Source organism: Echiichthys vipera (assembly GCF_963691815.1).
Source record: "Echiichthys vipera genome assembly, chromosome: 22".
Taxonomy (NCBI): Eukaryota; Metazoa; Chordata; class Actinopteri; order Perciformes; family Trachinidae; genus Echiichthys; species Echiichthys vipera.
This window is the reverse complement of record NC_139847.1, coordinates 6,736,096-6,758,944: the sequence shown is the minus strand read 5'-3', so window position 1 is coordinate 6,758,944 and position 22,849 is coordinate 6,736,096. Positions and strand designations below refer to the sequence as shown.

At 43.9% G+C, this 22,849-nt stretch overlaps 1 protein-coding gene across 1 annotated transcript; it reads right to left on the bottom strand.

Annotated features, from left to right (window-relative positions):
- Positions 1-1,933: 1,933 nt before the first annotated feature.
- Positions 1,934-22,089, bottom strand: rin1b (Ras and Rab interactor 1b; the record flags this gene model as incomplete). The annotated part of the gene is made up of 12 exons (XM_083936896.1): positions 1,934-2,257; positions 5,981-6,150; positions 6,248-6,379; positions 6,836-7,144; positions 11,059-11,614; positions 11,765-12,049; positions 12,323-12,489; positions 13,026-13,117; positions 13,932-14,004; positions 14,223-14,337; positions 15,188-15,328; positions 22,084-22,089. The coding sequence occupies 12 exons, from the start codon at positions 22,087-22,089 to the stop codon at positions 1,934-1,936; spliced, it is 2,370 nt and encodes a 789-aa protein (XP_083793022.1).
- Positions 22,090-22,849: the final 760 nt, after the last annotated feature.

Here is a 22,849-nt window from a genome sequence, read left to right as displayed (position 1 = left end):
AGATTATAAATAAATATTTGTGTGTGTGTGTGTGTGTATGTGTGTGTGTGTGGGGGGGTTAATGCACAATATCAGTCCTAATATTTTAAATCAATAATAATAAATAAATGTAATCAAACATGCTAATTTAGCTTGCTGAGCAGTGCTTTCTTTGATTTGTTAAAAGCTGAAATAAAGACCAAAAATATCAACTCTGTCAGGATGTCAACACTAGAACAGATGTTGAATAAAAAGCACATCTGCGGGGGCTGGTAAAGACTGATGTAACACGGTGTGATGATCTGCCGCCCTCTGCTGGTCGACTTTGTCTGAGACATCCAAGCACAACATTCACAACTCCACTGCAAAACAAATCCGGATGGACCACTGCGAACAGATGTTGCAACTTTTATTGCGATACCGAGTTACCTGACGAGATACAGTAATGTTGTTTTCACACTGAAGAAAAAGAAAAAGAAATAGTGAGCTCTCACAACGGACACATGCTTCACGCGCAACACACGCCACATTCGCAGAACCTTCACGTTAAATGAAAAGGAAAAGCATGCAATAATGTTCAAAAGCACGTCATCAAAATGAACCCGCGGATCAAAAAACTCCAGATATGTTGAAAATCCATACTTTGATATCTACCCAACAAATTGAACAATTAAAAGTTAGCTTTAAAATACACAATATGATGATAAATCCATGTCGAGTGGAACAGTCAAGTCGATAGCGATGACTTGCAGCAGGAGTCACCAGAACATTTACATTGGACCGGTCCACCGCCAGGTCCTGGTTCATTGGTCCGACTGTGCGCTCAGTCCGGGCTTCGTTATCTTACAGTAGGAACTCAAAAGCGGTGAATCGAAAGGTGAAATCGATGCAGTCGTGAGAGGATTAAAGTCTGACACGGGGAAAAAAGAGTTTTAATACATTTGCAAGTCATTCGGCAAATCTGTTTGCAGGTTGTCTCGCTGCGTCTCGCTGATGTTTTTTCTTGTTTCTCACGTGGTTTTTTAAAAAACAGAGAGCGGATGCTTTCCTATCACTTCCCTCCTACTCGCCCGTTACTCCACCTGCCAAAAAGCACTTAATAGAATACGCAAGCAAGGAGGAGAGCCTGCGCTTCTTCCTCGAAAAGCAAAAATAAGATTGTCTCTGTGGGTGATCCTAAAAATAAACGGCTGATTTTAAAAGCTCGCTTCTGATTTCTTTTCACGTAAACATGACGAAATAGCCTCTCTGTTAGATTTGTTTTTGTCACTTTGGTATTGAGGTTTGGTCTTGGCTAGAACACATCTGTGTCACACTGTATTCCAGAAAAAGGTTTGTGTCCTCTAACCCTTCAACAACGTGGTTCCATCCGCAGACCTTTACACATAAAAGTGAAGTAATAAAACATCCAAGTGTCTGTTAGATGGTGCCCAGAGCTATACTGTGAAAGGGTTACATCACCACGGTGGACAATTTGCCCGTTTTGTTGTATGTAAAGGACGTGGTTTTGTTTCCAGGCAACGGTAGTCTCATAGAATTTGTCTTTGGATTTGAGCCTCCTCATGTTTTAATGATGTAATCCCTTCATGGTTTAACTCTGGGTTCATGTTTCAAATAACAACCAAATCCATTTATTACACATTTTCCATGTCACAAATAGTAGTATACTCCTTTACACCAGCAGCCACACTGAGTGGTGCATGGTACAACTTTTGGCAACAGTCCCCTATGTTGGTCCTGCTGTGCTCTGCATGTTGGTCCGTTTAGGAAAGAGTTTACCGTTAAAGGTCTGCTCCGAGTCCGGAGAAGGGCTGTGGTTTTTCACAACAAGTCCTGACCCACGACACACCGTCGGAGAGAAAGAGACAGAACAAGAGAGAGAAAGAGAGAGAAAGCGAGAGCAACCATCCATCTCCTCCTCCTCCTCCTCCCTCCTTCCTCCATTTCCTCCCACTCACTCCTCACACACCGACTCGCTCAGGTCCACGGCGCCACCTCTGGTGAGCCGCCTCATCTTGCTGAAGTCGTGGTCGGTCCTCAGGTAGGAGAGCGAGGGGCCTCCCTCGCTGTGGCTGGCCAGGTCCTGGGGCTGGGCCTGAGGCGGCAGGGCCCTCATCTCGCCGCCGCTGCGCCAGTACAGGGTGTATTGCTGCGGGTCGGACACTCCGAAGGTGGCGGCGCAAAGCTGCGCCAGGGCCTGGCTGGTTTCCCCGGCTCTCCACTGCAATGTCCGCACGGCGCTCCGCTCCCCGTCCTGGAACAATATCCGAACGCACCTCTGGAGGGCGGGAGGAGAAGAAGAGATAGAGAGAGAAAAACAAGTGAATACATACTATATTCATGCAAAACAGAGGTCAAGAGGCTTATGGAGTGAGGGCAAAAGAGGGGGAGGAGAGAGAGAGAGAGCCAGAGGAGGCACACAGGCTGATAATCCACTGTAATAAATGATTGCTCATAAAATAGATTCTCTCTCAAACAAAGCTGCTACTTCCCACACACACAAACAGTGTATCCAAGAGCTTTTTATTATTTAAATAAATTAAAAACATCCTTTTGAAACTGCTCCTTTTCCGTGGCATGTCACTGCTTCATTGACAAACTCCCCAATATTAATCCACTGGAGCACGTCCACGTCCAAACCCACCACATATACTCTACTCGGATCACTCTGCTGAAGTTTTCTGCCTCTGCACTCGAATCCAAACGGAAACTTTTCAAGACATTTTCAAAAAAATCAATCAAACTAACGAGTCGGTCTCAACAATCGCCGCTCTTCAAACACTTAGCTACCTGAGCTATTGTATAATGTCACATTCAACCACCTCCAGACGCCCTCACAACTCTGCTTAAAACACACACACACACACACACACACGGTGAAAACACACTCAACATAATCCTTTTACCAAACAGCCAACCTCGAGAAACCAGTGAGAATCCACTCCTCTGCCACACACACACACACACATCCTATCTGCACACACAACTACCCCCCTCCCAACACACACACACACAGACACACACACACAGACACACACACACACACACACACGTGCACACACACACACACACACACACACACACACACACACACACACACACACACACACCAAGTGGCCAAATATGCTCTAAAAACACACACCGGCAATTAGAATCAACAGGTCTGCCATCATCAAAACTTACAGAGTCACTGAGCTCCTCGCTGTCCGTGTGCATATTGTGTTTGCCTGCTTCGATGGGTAGATGCAGCTCAATAAATTTCATGTTATCTGACCGCCCACTTCTTCATAGCACTTGGCTCACTGATCCCCGCCTGTGTCAGTGGAAAATCTGGCTGCCGGGTGAGTTAGATCGGCTATTTGAAGCCAGGAGAGGCACCACGTGACGAGACAGAAACGTTGTGGATGACAATGCCCTTTTTTTTTCTCCATGGCATCTGGTGGACCGGTTTACCAATCTGAGGGTCGGGAGGGTGATAATAAGAGAGTGTAGGTAAAAGTCAGCCTCTGTGTGTGTGTGTGTGTGTGTGTGTGTGTGTGTGTGTGTGTGTGTGTGTGTGTGTGTGTGTGTGTACGCATTAGTGCACACCCTGTCATAACCCTGGCAGCCCCAGATCTGGGGATTACCTCTAAAAATGTCTAAAAACTAATCCCCTGAAATGAATTTGAAACTTGTTTGCACGCAAAGAAGGGAAACCCAGGCGTGTTGTCTGTTTTTTTTATGGATGACCTACTGTTCCACTGAAAATCTACACCTTTTGCATGAACTCTAGAAAATTGGAGTGCTGCCTTCGACTTTGCCGAGTGGCAGCGTCGGTAATACCCGCGATCAACTGAAATATATATGGGCCGCTGTTGCTCGTTCTACCCAACCTGCCGTTGTCGCAGATGTAACTTGCTCCGCGTGCATCTCCATCAGTATAATTAATGTCAAGTGTGACCTCTTTGGTTGATTAACGCCTTGGTATTGTTGCCGTTTGTGTCTTTAGTGCCATTCGAAAGACATATCGTGAAATGTGGAAACAGTTTGTAGATGCAAAACGCTCAAGACGACCTTTAAAATCCACATCATCTTACATTTATAGGACAAATTTCACAGATTACAGTTCCTACTACTTGTTAACTTTCAAAAGCTAATGGTTCACTTTAGATTTGTTCACATTTCAGCTGCAAAAATCACGATTGACATGATTCTGATTGGTTTCCTCAGAGGATGAGAGATGAGAGATCCTGGACACTGTTTTATAAAGCACCGATATTGACTGAGCTTTTGTTTTCCCATCTGCACAGACTCAATGAAGCACAGACATGATTGGCCTTTACTTCATGCAGTGTCTTCCTAGCTTAAGTTCATTTAAAAAAAACGTGAGAGACCATGTCCTTGCCCAAAGTCCACCCAAAACATCAAACAACGACCCCAGGACCCAGAAGTTGTTTCCAAGGTAACAATTAATAAGGAAACATATAAACAATAAACAACAATTTTGTCACGCCTCTACTTCGAGCTGTTCACTTGTGATCTGATCACTCACGGAGGATTTTAGAAACCAGTGTCGGGGTCATCAAGTGGTTATCAAAAGTAGAGTTGGGAAAGTAAATAGTCAATTTCATGTTTTCACACAAATATGCGCTGTGCTAGCATTGTTTTTTAAATTACCAAGGCACTTCAACAAAAACCTTTACTTGGTGAAAAAAAACATTTTTCAAAATTAGAGGACAGTAACCACTGTGTCAGAAGAGAAGATTTCAACAATGTTTTCTTCTATAGGGTTAAAAACTGAACAGGAAGTGTAGAGGCCACAGCTTTGAATGTCTTCAGCACATCTGCGCCCACAGGACATCAGTAGTTTCTCACACTGCTCTGGTTTGATCTTGGTCCGTTCTTCTTCAGTCTCTTCCACAATTCAGTAACTGTAGTGGGTTTCTTACACATTACTTTGTTGCCAAGGATTTTACAGACATTTTTATGGAGTTTAGATCTGGACTCTGGGCGGGCCGTTTCATTCATTCATTCATCTTCAACCGCTTGTCCCTGTCGGGGTTGCAATTAACCTAACAGCAATGAACCGAACACCTGCACGTCTTTGGACTGTGGGAGGAAACCGGAGAACCCGGAGAAAACCCACGCAGACACAGGGAGAACATGCAAACTCCACACAGAAGGGCCCAGGCCAGGAACTGCCGGGAACGGCTTAACCTGTTTTTCAGTGTGACAGGGGGCATTGTCTTGATGGACTGGGGAAAGACTGAACCCAAAGTGTGTAAAGAAGTCAGTTAAATTTGGAGGAGGAAACGTCAGAGTCCAGATCTAAACCCCATAGAGAGTCTCTGGAAAATCCTTGGCAACAAAGTAATGTCTAAAAAACCCACTACAGTTACTGAACTGTGGAAGAGACTGAAGAAGAACGGACCAAGATCAAACCAGAGCAGAGTGAGAAACTAGTGATGTCCTGTGGGCGCAGGTGTGCTGAAGTCATTCAAAGCTGTGGCCTCTACACTTCCTGTTCATTTTTGAATCCTAGAGAAGAAAACATTGTTTAAATCTTCTCTTCTGACACAATGGTTACTGTTCTCTAATTTTGCTCCCTGTTTTTTGTGCCAAAAAAGTGCCTTGGTTATTTAAAAAAACATGCTAGTACAGTATATATATATATATATATATATATATATATATATATATATATATATATATATATATATATATATATATATATATATATATATATATATATATATATATATATATATATATACATATACGTATGTTCACTAACAGCTATTAAATGAAATGTTGCTTTCATTTTGTTCTCAGTCCATTGGAGAATATCTCATGGGATTGTTTCGCTGCATAATAAGCAGCAGTTCCTACACATCAATCAGCACTTCACGCAGGGCAGCGATGTGTGATTATGTGTGATTACTGTACAAACCCACACACTGTAACACTACCGGTGTTTCTGTTATGTGCTGCTACAATCAAAGTCACCTGGTACTGCACCTACCTGGCTCTGCTGGTTCTCCTTGTGTCTCTGGGCCTCTCTGCTCCGTCTGCAGCTCCACTCCTTCAGCGCCTCCTGGGCCTCCGGCGTCAGGAAGCCTGACAACGGCTGCTCCCTGTTCAGGCTCTGGATCAGACACAGGCTGGCGTACACACTGGTCAGGTAGTACCCACCTGGAGTCACGGACAATTGAAATTACGATCTTGGTTTAACAAATTAAAAGCGCAGCACAGTTCAACATTTAGCAGCATTTAAGAGTTCAGGTCGCACCTTCTCCTCCGAGCCAGGAGGGCTCCAGCAGCTCCATCATGTACTCCACCTCTATCAGGATGTGAGGCCTGTTACACTCCACGATCACGTAAGACAACGACGGCAGGAAGTCGTCCCAGCTCACTTCCTGTCCTGGATAGAAAGTAACAGTAGGATGCGATCGGCTTTTAAAAAAAAGGAGGTTTCTAACAATTTTAGTTGAATTATTTAAATATCGTAGCAATGCAAGAAGAGAAATAACAAAAGTTGGGTCCAAATCTGTGTTTCCAACTGTTTCTCTGCACCAGTTCCAAAATGATACCCAGAATTCAACTGTACTGACATGATGATGCATTCGTTTCCTGCAGTTCATACTGAGAAAGAGACAGGTCGGGCCACAGCTCACGCAGATACATTATGTCTGAAGTGTGCAGCATTTCAAAGTGACACTCGAAGATTGTTGACCTTCATTCCTTTTACAGGGAAGCTTCACACGGGTTGTTTAAAAACGTTACAGCAAGTGGAATATTAACAGTTGGGACTGAGTAAGTATGTTTTAAAGTTACAGTAGAGCCTTAAAATCCAATAAAACAATGTATGTGGTCTCACCGTGTAAGGACCCCATGGCCTTGTGAACGCTCTTGCACACTTGCAGCAGCAGCAGCACCTTGTCGATGGGCGAGTGCGTCCTCTGCATCAGGATCAGCTTCTGCCTCACTCGCTCCACCTCGCGGCTGTCGGGGACGCCCGTCCGCACGCCGAGCCGCTCCATTGCGGCGTCTCCCTTCAGACTGATCATGTTCTGGGTGAGGCGCTGGCTGCTGTTGTCCTGATTGTGAGACGCCACCAGAGCTTTTTCAAGGTGGGACCTCAGGGGCCGGAGCACGCAGGAGAACATGGCCCGCTCCAGCGCCAGGTCTGAGGACAGAGGACAGAGGGAGGGGAGGGGGGTTAATGTTTGGATGATTTTTGTGCTACTGTGAGGCTGCTTTCTGTAGACAGAGTTGCTTGTGGGTTTTATTGATTTGGTCATTTGCAGGTAGAGAAATTGTCTGCATACCTAGAGGCCTTGGCAACTGGCCCAGCTTGCTATTGCATTTGAATCATTAGAGTATGAAGTGTAAACAGTAATAATTTGGAGTCCACTCTTGGAAAAAGGTTTAAAAATACCAAGGACAATTCTTCTGCTGTGCCGGAGATTTCTGATTCTACATTGATTGCATGTGATTAAATTGTTGTTTTGTTTTGGTTTTTACCAATGGATGAAACAAACACAGGAACACCAACATGTTGTGTTCATGGGATTTCTAAACTGTATTTTCACTGTTCAGACGATGAAAAGCCCCAAACCCCAATTGAATTATCGAGGATGCCTTTTAAGAAATTACAAAAATGAAAAATCGCCTTTATTCCCTGGAAAACCTAGTGAATACCAATACTCTTATCATGAAGAGTTACAACTGGAGAGTTGGTTTATACTATATTTGATCCTTCTGCCTCGCATCGTATTGTGTAAGTTTCTCCAGACAAGAATGAAGAAGAGCAACAAAACTCAGACAACAGCACAATCAAAACATTCTGACGCAGACTTGACAAACCTAACTTTCCCCGAACAGGCAGAAGTGATTGCTGTGTCACTCTATTGGATTGCATCAGATTGTACAGGCGTTCATATTTTTGTACAACCCGTGTAAAGTCAGGAAAGCTTTAGCACAACTATGGAAATCATACAGGTCTCTTCAAACACGATGACTCTCCACCGTAGAAAAGGCTCACAGCTTCACACTTCTACCTAAAGTATATGCGTGGAGCCCCAGGGCAAAAGTTGTTTAGTTGTTAGGCCCCTTTAAATGCTGTTTATCCCCCTTCACCTGTGCAGTTTTCACAGATTTTGAAATGAGCATGATATGGGACCTTTAACACACAGATATGAAAACGGTGTCAAACATCTCACCCTCAGGAAAGAAAACAAATAACCATATTTTTCCCAAAATGTACAGAAGCCCTAAAGGGTCATACATATTTAATTTTATTTCCTCTGTTTTTCCCTGATAAAGAGATATTTTTCCTCCGCTTTGCCGTTAGATAAGATCATTAATTTGAGATCTGGAGAAATTAAAACGTTATTACTATTAAATCATTGCAGGAAACATCATTCAGTGGAGCAACGTCAGAGGAGCAGGAGAACACCGATCACCATCACAAATCTAACTAACACAACTCAAATCCGCCAACTTCCACATTTTCTATTAATGTGATGTTCTTTTGTTCATGTGTTGTTTAACTTGCTTTCTGTTTGATTGTCTGTTTTTTATGTGTATTTCCTGTAAAGCATCTTTGAGTACTGAGAACAGCGCTAGATAAAACTGATCTATTATTATTATATCTCTTCAATCAAGGTCTGACAGTCTTAACTAGCTTTAACCCTTCGCTATTACAGATAATCTTTACATTAACGTGCGTCATCCAAGAAGACGGTTAGCAAGGCTTCATCTTCATCTGAGGCGCAATCTAAGTGAGCCTGATGTCGTCATTAACTACATAGTTGACAAGCTATGTATGACATGATGGAAATGTCAGGCCTATCACTTTTCTTATTTATTATCACGTTATCTTTAGGACTTCTGTATGTGTGAACTTCTCCTTTAAAAACTTGTTTGCATACTGTCAGAAATTAAATTAAATTCAATTTTATTTATAGTGCCAAATCATACAAAAGTTATTTCAGGACACTTTACAAGCTAGGTAAAGACCACACTCTATGATAAACATAGACCCAACATTTCCCCCGTAGAGTACGGTGGCAACGAAAACCTTCCCTATAACAGACAGGAACGTCAGACAGACCCAGCTCTGTGGAGGACGCACATCTGTCTGCACCGGAGAGAGGAAGAGAAGGAGAGAGAAAGAGAGAAAAGACGGACAGATGGACAGAGAGAGACAAAGACAGACACAAAGACAGAGACAGACACACTTCCAGTAACTATAACAATATCTATAGTAATGTGAATATGAGAAATGCAACTTCAAACTAAAACAATGCTATTTTTCTTCGCACCTGAAAAGCTAACGTTGTTTTTTTTTTTTGTGGCCTGACAACAGTGAGATGTAGCTAACACACAAACTTGTGGATATGTTACACACGCATGCTCACGCACACACAGACACACACACACACAACCTCAAGTGATTCTCCTGCAGTCTGTGGGCAGTCCTGACTAAGTGGGTAACAATTCTCCGGTGCACGCTGTTTGCCACTCATCATCAATATCCTCCTCTCCCTCCTTCATGTCCCCCTCCTGTATAATACCCCTCCCTATCTACCTTACTATATCATTCCTCTTGTGATTAATCATTCACACCCTCCATTCTCTGTTTCTTTACCCCCTCTCCCTTCATTCCTCTCTCTTTTACCAGCTCTGGAAAGTAACAGATTACATGTAATGGGATTACAACCTTGTTAGTTACTGGCCGGTTCTGGAACAAACAAAAGCTGTGACTCACAGATCTGTAACTGATTACATTTGTGAAAGTATTCTGCCTATTTCAAAAAGCCCTCCCTCCCACCCTCCGCTGAATCGTGCTGCTCTTCAAGTGAGCGTGGGACTGTGATATATTTTTATGATAAATGAGGGGGAGAAAAAAAAAATGCAAATGCCTCCCACCGACGCAATGTGAGATAAATCAGAGCGCAGGAAGGAAGGATGAGAGGAAGGAGAGCAGCGGACGAGCGCTCTCCCCTGAAGCCTCTGCACTGCCAGGGAACCATCCATCATCGCGCATTTACACACAAACGCACCTGCGAACGCACACTCGGCCGCACACAAAAGGAGCTCAGAAAAAGGAACCAACCTACGCACAGGACTGTGTCAAAAGATCTGACTACGATCCTTCCAGAGTAGCACCCTGCGATGCCTTTACAGTAATGAGAAGAATCGCACTTTGAATGTGATGGATGTGAGTGCCGGCCTCGTCGGGAAGGGCTTTCCTAATGCTGTTTTCTAAATACAACAGACAATATGAGCTCGAGTGAATGAGCCCCCCCCCACGCAAACTACTTTGTGTTGACAGTGTCTTTCACTGGAGCCTGGGCAGCCCACCATTTATGTCTGTTTCCATAGACCTGCGTCCTCTGGCACTGTGCTCTATTGAATCAGTGTTTTCTAATAGTACAGTTTTTTTTTTTATCTCCAACATTTCTCTCCCTTCTCTAACCACTAATACCCCCCACACCCACCCACCCATGCTGCACTCACTGCTCCTCGTTTAAACGTGTGAAATCTGGTAGAGTCACAAACAGCCGGACGTGGCTAACACTGATTAGCTCAGGGCAGGACAGTGAAGGCATTAGAGCGTCTCTTTTAACCACTAATACTGCTCAAAATAACAACAAACCTCTGCAGCAGCATGAGAAGAGTCCCTACACACAGGGAGATTTAATTTACAAGTCCTGTTTTATCATTTCGAGCCCGCTTCTTGACAGAAAATTGGAACAACCAATCAAGGTGTTTGGGGCAAAAGGCTGCACAACAAGAAAAAAGGTCTTGAGTGCTCAGAAGTTCAAACAAATATTGAAGCTCTGTGTAAGGGAACACAAAAGTTCAAGAAGGTAGAAAGGGTCCAAGACACTCTACTCAAGACAGGTTCAAAAGTTACTCATTTACTTAATCTATTTGTGCAAGACAATGGAAATTCAGCGTGCTTGTTCCTCTCCTTCCTGGGAGACCAAAAGCCATTTGGAGGTCATTGGTCAGTATTTCAAAGACACGCTTCACGCTATGATTCAAATATGTTTTGCAAATGTGTTTTACTTTGATAATGTGTTTGTTTACCTTTCTCATTATCTGGCACCAGGGTTTCAATGGGAGGCTCCAGCTCTCCGCTGTCCAGCAGGCAGCACTTTGCCTGGGACAGAAAGAGGCGCAGGCCCTGAAGGAGCTGCACCGAGGTCACGCGTGATGAGGAAGAGGATGAAGAAGAGGAAGCCAGGGATTTGAGCACCTCTCTCTGCTCCAGAAGGAAGTCCTGAACCATGCCGCCAAAGATGGAGCGCCTGTCTCTGGACAGCTCCTCCACCAGCCGCGTCAGCCGCTTGTCCGGAGCAAAGAAACACACGAATGCCTCGCTCATACGGTGCAGCCCTCCGCGGCCTCGAGAGCGCACCAACGGCGGGCGGTGGTAGAAGTGAGTTTGGGTTTGGGTCATGCTTTCTGGATCTGAATCCGATTCATCGTCCTCGTCCATGCTGCTGAAGGAGCTGCTGCTGTCGAGCTCGGCCAGGGATGGAGCAGGGCGCCGCTCCAGGGCCAGAACTGCCACCTCAAAGTTCGGCTCCTCTGCTCTGGCGAACTGCTGGGGCTGCTGAGGCTCCTCTACCTTTGCAGATGTCTTAACAGGACAGAAGTGATAGTTTTACAGCACAGTAATTGAGATGTGGTGGGAAACTTCTTAGTGCATCTTTAGCATGAATAGCCTATAAAGAAATATCCTAATAATCACAGTCAACAGAAGTGAATGCCTGGCCGAAAGATGTGTTACTTGTGGCACATAGACAGACATCATGTCCTCTTCCTCTGCAGAACCCGGTGATACAGCGGGGGTTCTCCTCAGGACCCCTGCCCCAGGGTGAACTCTTCTTTGTGGGTTAGTGCCGGCCTTCTGCAGCCTCGCTGATCCGCCGGGCATCTCCAGTGACGACGGAGGCGAGTAGGACCCGACCCCCTCCAGGGACAGATTCATGGAGGACTCGGAGAGGCGGAGCCGCATGCTGCGCTTGAAGCGGTGCCGTTTATTGGAGGCACTGTGATTAGTGAGTTGTGGCTGCTGTAAAAGAGAAAAAACTTGATTCAGTCCTTCACCTTACGAGAGCCAGTGGCTTTTTGAACTGTTTATTTTCAAAGGGACAAAAAGTGAAGTGCAAGGGGAACAAGTGTATATCAGCAGTCATACAAGAGGATGGAAACAGAGACGGAAGCTTTTCTTAAAGCAAAATTTCAGTGTTTTTCTCCCCATTGGTTAAAACGCTAAATCACCAACAGTGGAGCCTTAAAACGTCTCAGAAACAACTCAGATAAGCGCACAGCCTTCACCACTAACCTTGCTAACCTCCAGCTGTAGAAAGAGCGGGTTTATGAAGCAGAGTTTGCCGGGTTTACCCCGGGTCAGCAGGGTGCATCGGTCCTGACCCTGGCTGCCGCTGGTTGATGCGACCAGGTCCACTGGTCCGTTTTGGATCTCTGAAGCAGTCGGCGCGCTCCAGAAGTCTAGTCCACAAAGAAGAAGAGTTTGTTTACTTTGCAGTTACACATTCAATTATTGCAATGTAATTATTCACAACACAAAACTTTAAGGGGAGGAGGAATCATTTTGACTAGCATTTAAACAAGTACAGTACTATAAGTCTATCTGAGTGGAGCAGACAGATTTTGCAGAACCACGGTGAGAAAAGAGTCTTTCTCTTCGGGCTGCAGTCAGTGACACATACAGTACTGTGTCTTACTTGTGTCATTTTTAGCCATCTTGAAGTCACACCTCGCTCTCTGCCGCCACGCTGCATCGGTACATGTCACCGTGTGAAAATAGATGCAAGCTGGCAGTCACTACTTAGTCACTTATTCCTTTACTTTCTCACATTTGCAATACGCTGCTGAGGAGAAGCCATTGCAGAGGAGCTTCACTGTATCCTTAAAGTCTCCAATGCTGCAGCTTTAGTTTGTTAGTTATTGACACAAAGATATATAGAACTTTTAGCATTATTATATGTTGGTATGCTCTTTTTTTTGGTCTTCAGTCACTGTACCTTGTCCCATGTGTGAGATGTTCTCCAGCTGCCTGTGTGTTGTGGCTTTAGCGATGGCCTCTGGTAGCTGCAGCGGGAAGGGCAACACATCTCTGCAGAAGAAAATGAAAACTAAACCCTAAGCATGTGCGTGTTGACTGTGAGATTTTCAGAAGAGCATTAGCTTAATGACATCAAGTACACTGGGTGGCCAAAAGTATATGGACACCCAAACGTAATTGTTGCACATCTTCTGCTCTTGTGGGGAAACTTTCATTAGGATTTTGGAACCTGGCTGAAGACCTGGCCATCCGGCCACAAGAGCATCAGAGAGTTGGACCACTGATGTTGGCCGATAAGACCAGGCTCGCTGTCCAGTTCATCCCAAAGTTGTTGCATGGGATTCAGGTCTGGACTCCAAACTGGGAAAACAGTTTCTTTATGGATCTCAAATCGAAAACACTATTTAAACAATTGTGCACAATAGGCGCTGTGTTGTCATTACACCGTAGCTAATGGGCAATATTATTTTTTAATAAATGATAATTATTAGTGTTAATTTTATTTTTAAGTCCCAACCACAGCAAAGAGACAAAAACTGCGGTTCTCTGAGTGTCCACTAGGGGCAGGGTTTCATAATAGAGCAGTTTCTTATTAAATGGCGAAATCGCACCTCCCCAGCCACGAGGCCCACCCCTTCTCTTGGTCCGTATGGGATTTGAACCAGCGACCATTCGGTCTGAGCCACTGCCACATAAAAAAATATCCACATTCAATGCCGAAACCCGGGATCGAACCAGGGACCTTTAGATCTTCAGTCTAACGCTCTCCCAACTGAGCTATTTCGGCACATGTAGCACTCCAAACATTGTCCGGCACTCTACATATTTTTGGCCACACTGTGTGTTGGTGAAAATAATACGTCACCTGCTGATGCAGTAGAAGGCCACCAGTCGACACAGGTCAGGGAAGGTGAGCGCTGAGCTCTCCAAGGCGAATGCTGGTTATAGAACAGACAAGAGTTTGATTGACAGCTGCTGTGGAAGCAGTGGGAGACTTGTTCAGATCTAACAGGCAAATATGGTGTCTGCAAATAACCTGGAGGACCCCGTCCTCTCCACCGAGTATGTGAACTGCACTGTGCCACAAACGGTGAGCAGGGAAATGTAAGCGTGCTGTGTGGATAATGCCTGTCAATCTGTCTTGTTTCATACTCACTGGAGTCCTCCTCACAGATGAAGCACTCCTTAACAGAGGAGGCACTTTTGTCCGCTGTCGCTCTCAAACACAGCACCTTCCTCTGGCTGGAGCTGCATTTACGCACCAAAAAGGTCTGTAAAGTACAGAGATGCTCAAATTACGTTTTATCTTGCACATATTTTTCTGGAGGAGGCCCAGGGCGTGCAAATAGCAAAGTAAAATATATAATAATAGCAAGAATATTTTGTGAGTATTTAGCAATGATTCCCATGCACCACATAAGTGTTATCTTTGTTAAACTGACATGGTACAGAGGGTTTTAAAGCAAATACTCTCCAATATGTTGAACTCTTGAGTCAATACATCCAAAAACGTGGAAACTGATGAGGTCATACGTTTGAAATAAGGGCCTACTCACACTGTCCTTCTGGCCGGGGCCAAAACCGTTTTTTCAGCTAAAGCCTAGTACCTTTCAGCAGTGTGAGTGCATCCGCTCCGCGCACAACTGCGGCCAGCGGGCCGTCCACGGCCCACTTGAAAGAGGTGGGCTTTAGCGGAGCCGTTTGCACATGTACGAGCGTTATGTGCGCCTGTTCGGACATGTAAATAGAAGGACGGACCATGCGCGGACATTTAACAACAACAACAATGGCGGTGAAAGGTTCACGTTGGTGTGGTGCGGATGTTGAGTGTTTACTGCAGAATTGGTCGGATGAAAAGATTCAAAAACAGTCGACAAGACGCACAAAAACTCTGAGGTCTGTGGAAAGATTTGTAAACAAAGCCACACACACGCGATCAATGCGTGTGACGTGTTACGGCGTGATGGCGTATGGACAGCAAGAAGCATTGGCCGGCCCAGGCAGTGTGAGTACAAACGGGGCTGGGGCGCGGGGGGGAGAGGGAGGGGGGACAAGTACCCTAAAGCCCGGGTCGCGGTGCGGAAGGACATTGTGAGTACGCTCTAAGTGACTTGTCCGTACCCCGACAGGCTCTCTGAGCAGGATGTAGACGGCAGCGTCTTGGTTGAGTGACAGCTGCAGCCACACGGGATGTGTGAGCAGCAGACGATCCAGGACGCTGAAGACCCGCGGAGAGCCTCGATGGTTACCGCCCGTCTGCATCTGAAACACATGCACAACGTTATTATTCAACAACCATCCGATGAGCTGTTGTTCTTGTTCTGTGTCTGTCTGAACGTCCGTTTCCACCTGTTAGGCCTATTTAAAGGGTTAGCTTTACGGTATTTTCCGTCAATGAGTAAAATGTATATTTAGATATTACTTTAGAGACTGTGACCCTTAATGTTGAAGTGAAACCTACGCACTACACAAGTGTACTTAAGACAGTTAAAGGTTGTGTGCGTAAAGGTGAACGCACAAGCATAAAGCTACACATACGGATTTATCGTTTATGCATCGCAGATAAGGAAAGTATTCAGACCCCCTTCAATTTTTCACTCTTTTTTAATTTGCAGCCATTTACTAAAATCATTTAAATTTATTTTTTTCCCACAAAGCATCCCATATTATAGAAAAGCACAGAATTACAGAACTGCCTGATCTGTGCCTCGGGCCGTTCCTTCTACCTCATAATTCTCATTTGCTGTGAGATGCACTGTGAGCTGTAAGGTTATAGACAGGTGTGTGCCTTTCCTGATCATGTCCAATCAATTAAATAAAACACAGCTGGACTCCAAAAGGTGTAGATCAAACTCAAGGATGATCAGAAGATATGGACAGCACCTCAGTTAAATATAGTATCACAACAAAGGGTCTGAAACTGAGACTTAAGAACAGTTTTTATCCAAAAGCCATAACAGTGCTGAACACTGCAAATACCTTTACCTATGATGGTACATGATGCACAGGGTCTCCGCAATCTACTGTTTTTGTTTTTGTCTCCTTAAGCTGCTACGTGTGTGTGTGTGTGTGTGTGTGTGTGTGTGTGTGTGTGTGTGTGTGTGTGTGTGTGTGTGTGTGTGTGTGTGTGTGTTTTAAGAAGAAATGCATCCATGGCTGCCAGCAACATCAACACCGTTCTTACATGCCCCACCTGCAACAGAACCTGTGGGGCCAGGATAGGGCTATTTAGCCATCAAAGAACTCACCGTTAAAGAAGTGATGGACAACCACAAGCAAGCAAGTGTGTGTGTGTGTGTGTGTGTGTGTAAGCTTGTTGTTTTAAATGTGTCTTTTAAAGGTCTAGCCTCTTCTTTTTGATGCTTTTAATGTTAAATTATTTCTGCACTTTAAGGGATTGTACTGTACGGTAAATTTCGTTGTACTGCTACAATGACAATAAAGACAATTCTAATTTTCTATTATATTCTAAAACGTATGGACATGTGATATTTCACTTCTTGTTTTTTAATAAAATTTCTAAACTGTCTACAAATCTGTGTTTTTCTGTCAAAATATGGGTGCTGTGTGTACTTAATGAGGAAAAAAAATCAACTTATATGATTTTAGAAAATGGCTGCAAATCAACAGAGTGAGAAATGTAAGGGGGTTTGAACACTTTCCGTACCCACTGTATATTATCTCATCTCATCTTCATCCGCTTAGCCGGGGTCGGGTCGTGGGTGCAGCAGCTTTAGCAGGGGACCCCAAACTTCCCTTTCCCGGGCCACATTAACCAGCTCTAACTGGGGGATCCTGAGGCGTTCCCAGGCCAGTGTGGAGATATAACCTCTCCACCTAGTCCTGGGTCTTCCCCGAGGCCTCCTATGTATTTATAAATAAACATTATGTGGAGGGAAAGGGGAGGCCCAGAAGCTTTAACGATTAAAGGCAACAGCCACAGTTTGACAGTTTGTTCGTCCGAGGATTGTCTCAGAGAAGGAAGAGTCATCACAGTTTAGCTTTGGTGACAGTTGCATTGAAGTTAACAACTAACAACGAAATCATATCTGAGCTGTTGAACTTTGACTGAAAAATGAGATTACATTACGTGACGTTGACTTATGTGTTTGGATCTAAATGTGCACGCTTGTTTTCCTTGTTATTGATCTCCTGTTACTGATAGAGTCGGCTAACGTTAGCCCTCCTGCACATTATTATACATCAGCAACAGTTTGATGGTTGGTTAGTAATTGATAACAAAGGTGCTTCATTACGATCACACGCATGTAAAATAATACCAGTTTGGCACCGGTGACGTAATGACTCATGAAATCCAGTCAGAGCGTGACTGCATTAACACAAATCTCATTGGTTTCAGAGCCGCGTTGCCAAGTAAAAAATATAACAGCTGGAAACGTCAGATTTTACCTTCTTTAAGTAAATAACGGCAGATCTTTTGTGTCCTATTACAAACAGTTTTTATTATTGTGATTTTTTTTTTTAAAGGCTGTTTTATCGCTTTATTAGATCTAAGTTGGAGAGATGGAAACGAGTTGTTCTCAACCAACTTAACTAACTTTACCTGATGTCTAAAAGTGGCTTTAACTAACTTATCCTTCAACAAACTTTTAACAGTTAAAAGTTCATTTCACGTCCATTATTTTACATATTATCCGCACATTCACATAGAATTGTGTACACTTGAAACAATCAGAAAACATAACAAAATGCATGACATATAACATAACATTTGATATAATTGTACAGCCTGGCTCTTCCGTAGGTTTTCTTTTATAACCTTTCAGCTTTCACCGTATTCTGTCAAGTCAGGTTTTTACATTTTATTATTTTATTTGGGACTTTGAGGGATAATGACAACATATCCATAATATATATTACATGTATTATTTCTGTCTATTCCAGTTCACAGTTTTAAACATGTTAAAGTAGCTCTAGTTGTGTGCTTAGATGTGCTGTACACCTCCCGTCCTTCTGACTTCACTATAACACCAGAAAACTCAACATATTTCTTATCAAAGTGTTTGAAAGTAATAAAATTATGGAAAAATGTGTCACATGTGCTTGCTTGCTTGCTTCTCTCTCTCTCTCTCTCTCTCTCTCTCTCTCTCTCTCTCTCTCTCTCTCTCTCCCTCTCCCTCTCCCTCTCCCTCTCCCTCTCCCTCTCCCTCTCTCTCTCTCTCTCTCTGGATGTCACACTGTGTGGGCTGCTGGCGAAGCGCATGTGAGCGTAGCAGCAGATGGTTGCCATAGAAACCTGGGCCTACACAACCTACCAGGCATTCCCACTCAGTGAAACACCCTTTCTTTGACGAGTTGGAGGAGCGCGTGCACACACACACACACACACACACAACCAAACATGCAAACACACACGTATTCACACACACACAAACGCACACACGCTATTTTCAAAATGCGACAGGTCTTCAAGGGTTTTATTTCTAGGAAGCTTTTTTTTAATGACGCTAAATAAACAATGAAGTGATGCCATTAATAATCAGTATTTTCTTTTGTTGCTTCCTCCCACACATCAAAGCACTAAAGTTCATATCTGAGCAAACGTATGTGCTGCTCCCAAGTCACACGCAGCCGCCTATTTCAGTGGTATCAGAGGAAACATTGTGAATATTGTTTTCATTCAATAACACATTTGAATTTTTCACATTTTTCATCGCCCCCTGCCACTTATTGCATAACGCTCCCCTCCTCTCGGGGGAAACCAGATATCCGTGCGCCAATCTGCACTCTGAAGGACCATTAGCAGTTAATGGTAAATAGCATTAGAGGGTTAGGAATCAAGTACTGCAGACATCAATCAAAGGAGGGGGTCGGTGTTGTGTAATAATCACAGGTTTGCTCTGACAGCTGTGAGGCTTTACAGGAAGCTCTTGCAGAACATTTTGATAAGAAGATAAGAAGAATTGAGAAGTTTGCTCAACAGCAATTGTCAGATTATAGTTTAGCAACTGAAAGTAGAGATTTCTCCATGTGTGCAAACGGTGTGCTATTATGAGAGCCATGTTAGGCAAACACATAGCTTTAAACCAAATATACAAGAGTAAATATGTAAGGAGTGGAACAACAGGGAGTTATGCTCTAAGCTTTAAATGTTACTTTACACCTACAGTAGTAACCTCGCCCCAGTTGGTTTTTTTAAACACTGCCAGTTCAAGTGGGCTAATACATAAGTGGAACAATAGGTGCTAGCAGTAAACTAGCATTTTCTTCCTCAGGCATCGGACGCGTTATAAGCCATATACATGATTCTGTAGCGTTACCAGTTAGGTTGGATAAATACCTGGTCATTGTGAGAGTAAAACCACGCTACTGTACAAGTTCAGAGCACAGGTCAAGTCTGAGAATGTGAGCCGGGGATCGAACAGCTGATCTTTGGTATAGGGGAGACCACTCTACCCCCTGAGCCCCAGCCTTCCCTCATACAAAGCTTGGGAAAAAAATAGCACCCCTACCCCTCTAAATTTACCTGCCTATAGGGTGGCAAATTCCCACCCCTTCCACTAGACCCCCATGGAACCTCTGAGATCATAAAAAATGAATGGGTCTCAATGAAGATAATTTAATTATTTGATGGCCCCGAATTAGAAATATGTTGTTTGTGGATTAAAATGATAATTTTTCATGTCAACAGTTTGTCTGTTTATTGTGCAGCTGTTCATTTTAAGACTGTAGAGAAAACACAGTGAGAAAGACTACGTCATGTCGCGTATGTGACGTCACGTCGTCACCCGACTTATAAGGGTTTTCACCCCTTTCGGTACTTTTATTCTCCCCTCTGAAAAAAGCGGTGAAGAGGAGCAGAGATACCGCCGTGTCTGCACCAGAGGACCAGGCCCACGTGGTGATGCATCCCATTTACGTCGAAAGCAGTGAGGAGTTGTAGTTCTCAAAGCGGCCTCACACAAAAACCTACCATTATCAAACTTCTTTGCAATAAATCTTAGTTTTTTTGCATGAAAAAATATCTTTAAAAACCACAAACAACATTAATTCATGGCACAGTTCAAACGGGACAAGAAGATTATTTTTATGAGCCATAGGAATACATTCATCAGAACTTCATATTGAGGTCCCATATACTGGAAATACAAAAGCGGGACTTCCCCACGCTATACCTCACTCAATTCCTGGATCCCTATGGGGTCATAATTATGTGAATTCATCCCAAAGACACTCAACAACTGAGCCAAAATAGCCTAATATTGCTATTGTACATAACTTCAGGCTACATAAAAAAGGTCTGTCCTAAGGCATTTTTTAGTTCTGACTACAGGGAAGTGATAAAAACAGTAACTCTGAACTGTCTCTTTAACCAAATCACACATTTAGGCTTTTCCTGGTGATCTTCTTTTCTAATATCTTTTCACTTGCATTAACTGAGCCTCCCCTGAAGATGTAGTTTTAGGAAGTTTATGCCCCAGCAACCACGCTTGTGCTACATAACATTAGCCAAACACTTTATCATGTACAAATGTGGGCTTACTTCTGTTTCTTTATTATGCAATCAAAAAGAAAACGTTCCACACTGCAAGCAAAACTCTTCTTCGCTGCGATCAAAACAATGTTTATTGCTAATAAAAATGAATTTGCAATTAAAAATGAATGTGATGCTTGCTGTGAAGCTAGATCTCGTGTGTGGGGGGGGGGTCTTTGCTGAAAGATGTTACACAATATTCGTCTGTCTCGATCGGAGTGGCAGGATCTGGAAGTTCCTGGAGTTTTTAACCAACTCCTGATTTTGTATTCCTACGCTTGCTAGTTACAGTTGATACAATCTGCTAGTGACAAACATTTCTAGCACAGATTGTTGATTTTGTCAGCTGAGAAATGATAACCGTTATTTTTGTAAAACTGCATGCGTGTCGTACGCAAAGTCTGACAGGCGCATCGTCAGCTTAGCGATCTGTCGAATGCAAATAAATAAAGCAGAGTATGAGTGTTTTATCTGTCAAAAGATGCACTTCACACATTCCTCACTTCAAAACAGACACTCAACAAGTCAACAAGCATCATCATCTTCATATCAGGAGTCAAAAATTTCTCATTTCAAGGTGTGCTTTTAAAAAAACAAGCTGTGAGTGTGAGTCTGAGTGGGCCTGCAGAGACACCTCATTGTGTATCTAGAGCCAACCGCCACGCAGATCCACAGTCCGATGACCCAACCGCAAACACACAACCACACAAGGCTATAGGGCAAGGGAGCAAGACCCTGGTGTGTTCACTAGTCATTTCCAGGTCTGCCTTACATAAAATGCAACGCTGCCCACACACATACACACACACACACACACACACACACACAGAAAGACTTATGTAATTCTCTCAGAGAACGAGGGAGCCACAGAGAGAGAAACAGAAGAGAAAGATAAAAGACAAAATGATGAAAAGAGGAGAGAAAAGCCGGGACTGAAAATTAAAGCTTGGTAAGGAAATCACAACTTTGGTAAGCCTGCAGCGCTGAGGTTCAAGCTGGCAGACTGGAAGAGTAATAAGCAGAAGATGCACACTGTATGCCTAACAAGGTGTTTTTGCACCTGAGGGCAGCAGCAACAACAGCAGCAGCAGCAGCAGCAGCACCAGTAGAAGCAGCAGCAGGGAACCTAGCGGGATAGACCAGAGAATCTGAAGTCTGATGCTGTTGATAGACTACTTAACAAGTAGATGAAAAGACAGTTAGAGCTTGTCTGAAGGGGGAAGAGGGGAATAGAGGGAGGGAAAGGAGTGCTGAGCACAGTCGTAGAGTCTGTGGGGAGCTGTACAGGAAAACCCTTTATTATGCTCCCTCTTCTGGGAGACATGCTTAGTAGAAGGGGAACGGACTTGTAAAGCAAATCTGGAGTGAGCATTTACACTGCCAACAATCATCAGGCTGCTAATGCATATTTCAGATTTGTTTCTGTGTAAATGTACAGAAAACCTGACCAGTTTACACTTTTTTTTGGCAGAAAAAGAGAAGAGATTTGGAAAGAGATGCAAAAGTGGACAGAAGGACTGACCGACATGCTGGCTGAGCGAGGGATGACGGATTGATGGAGTGACTCAAACACTTTCAATTTTTTTTTTGTCATATCTGAAAAAACATAGCAAATGCATAAGGTATAAGTGTTCAATTACATTTCCCTGTAGATTTTCAAAGTGTTGGTAGAAGAAAAATAATCTGTGCATTCTAATAATAAGTATGATTTACGCTGAAAGCATCACCAGATGTCAACAGACCACAGATCTGTTACACTGATACGCGATTGGTCAGATTTGATCATCTTGAGTAGACGGGATTCAAGACAAAAAAAAAGGCTTTCGTGGCCGGAGAGGAAACGGAAGTTAAACTCATCTACGTGAAGCTGAAGAGGAGGATGATCTTAAATTTTCAGGACAACAGTGTAGGAAGAAAGAGATCACTGACAGTGAGCAGCTGCTCCCCAGGAAGCTCAGTCCGCTACAGATGGACAACATCACCGTGTCCAGATTTGTCCACCTCCAAACCAGTGCCCCATCTGGTTACAGATTAGAGCAGCGCCCCCGTGGGATCAACGGGATCCGACCTTATTTGAAGAGTGTCGACACTCTGTACCACCTCCAGATCCCTCTCGGTTCCCCGATAGCAGCTTTGTCATGTGAAGCAGAAGAAGAGGAGGACATGAGTCAGGTGAGCAGTTGTGTCAGGAGATGCACCACCTACGGCTCAGTGTGTGCAAGGTGAAGGAGCTTGCAGCGGAGCACAAGAATACTCATGCAGAATGAGGTGGTGAATGAAGTGGAGTG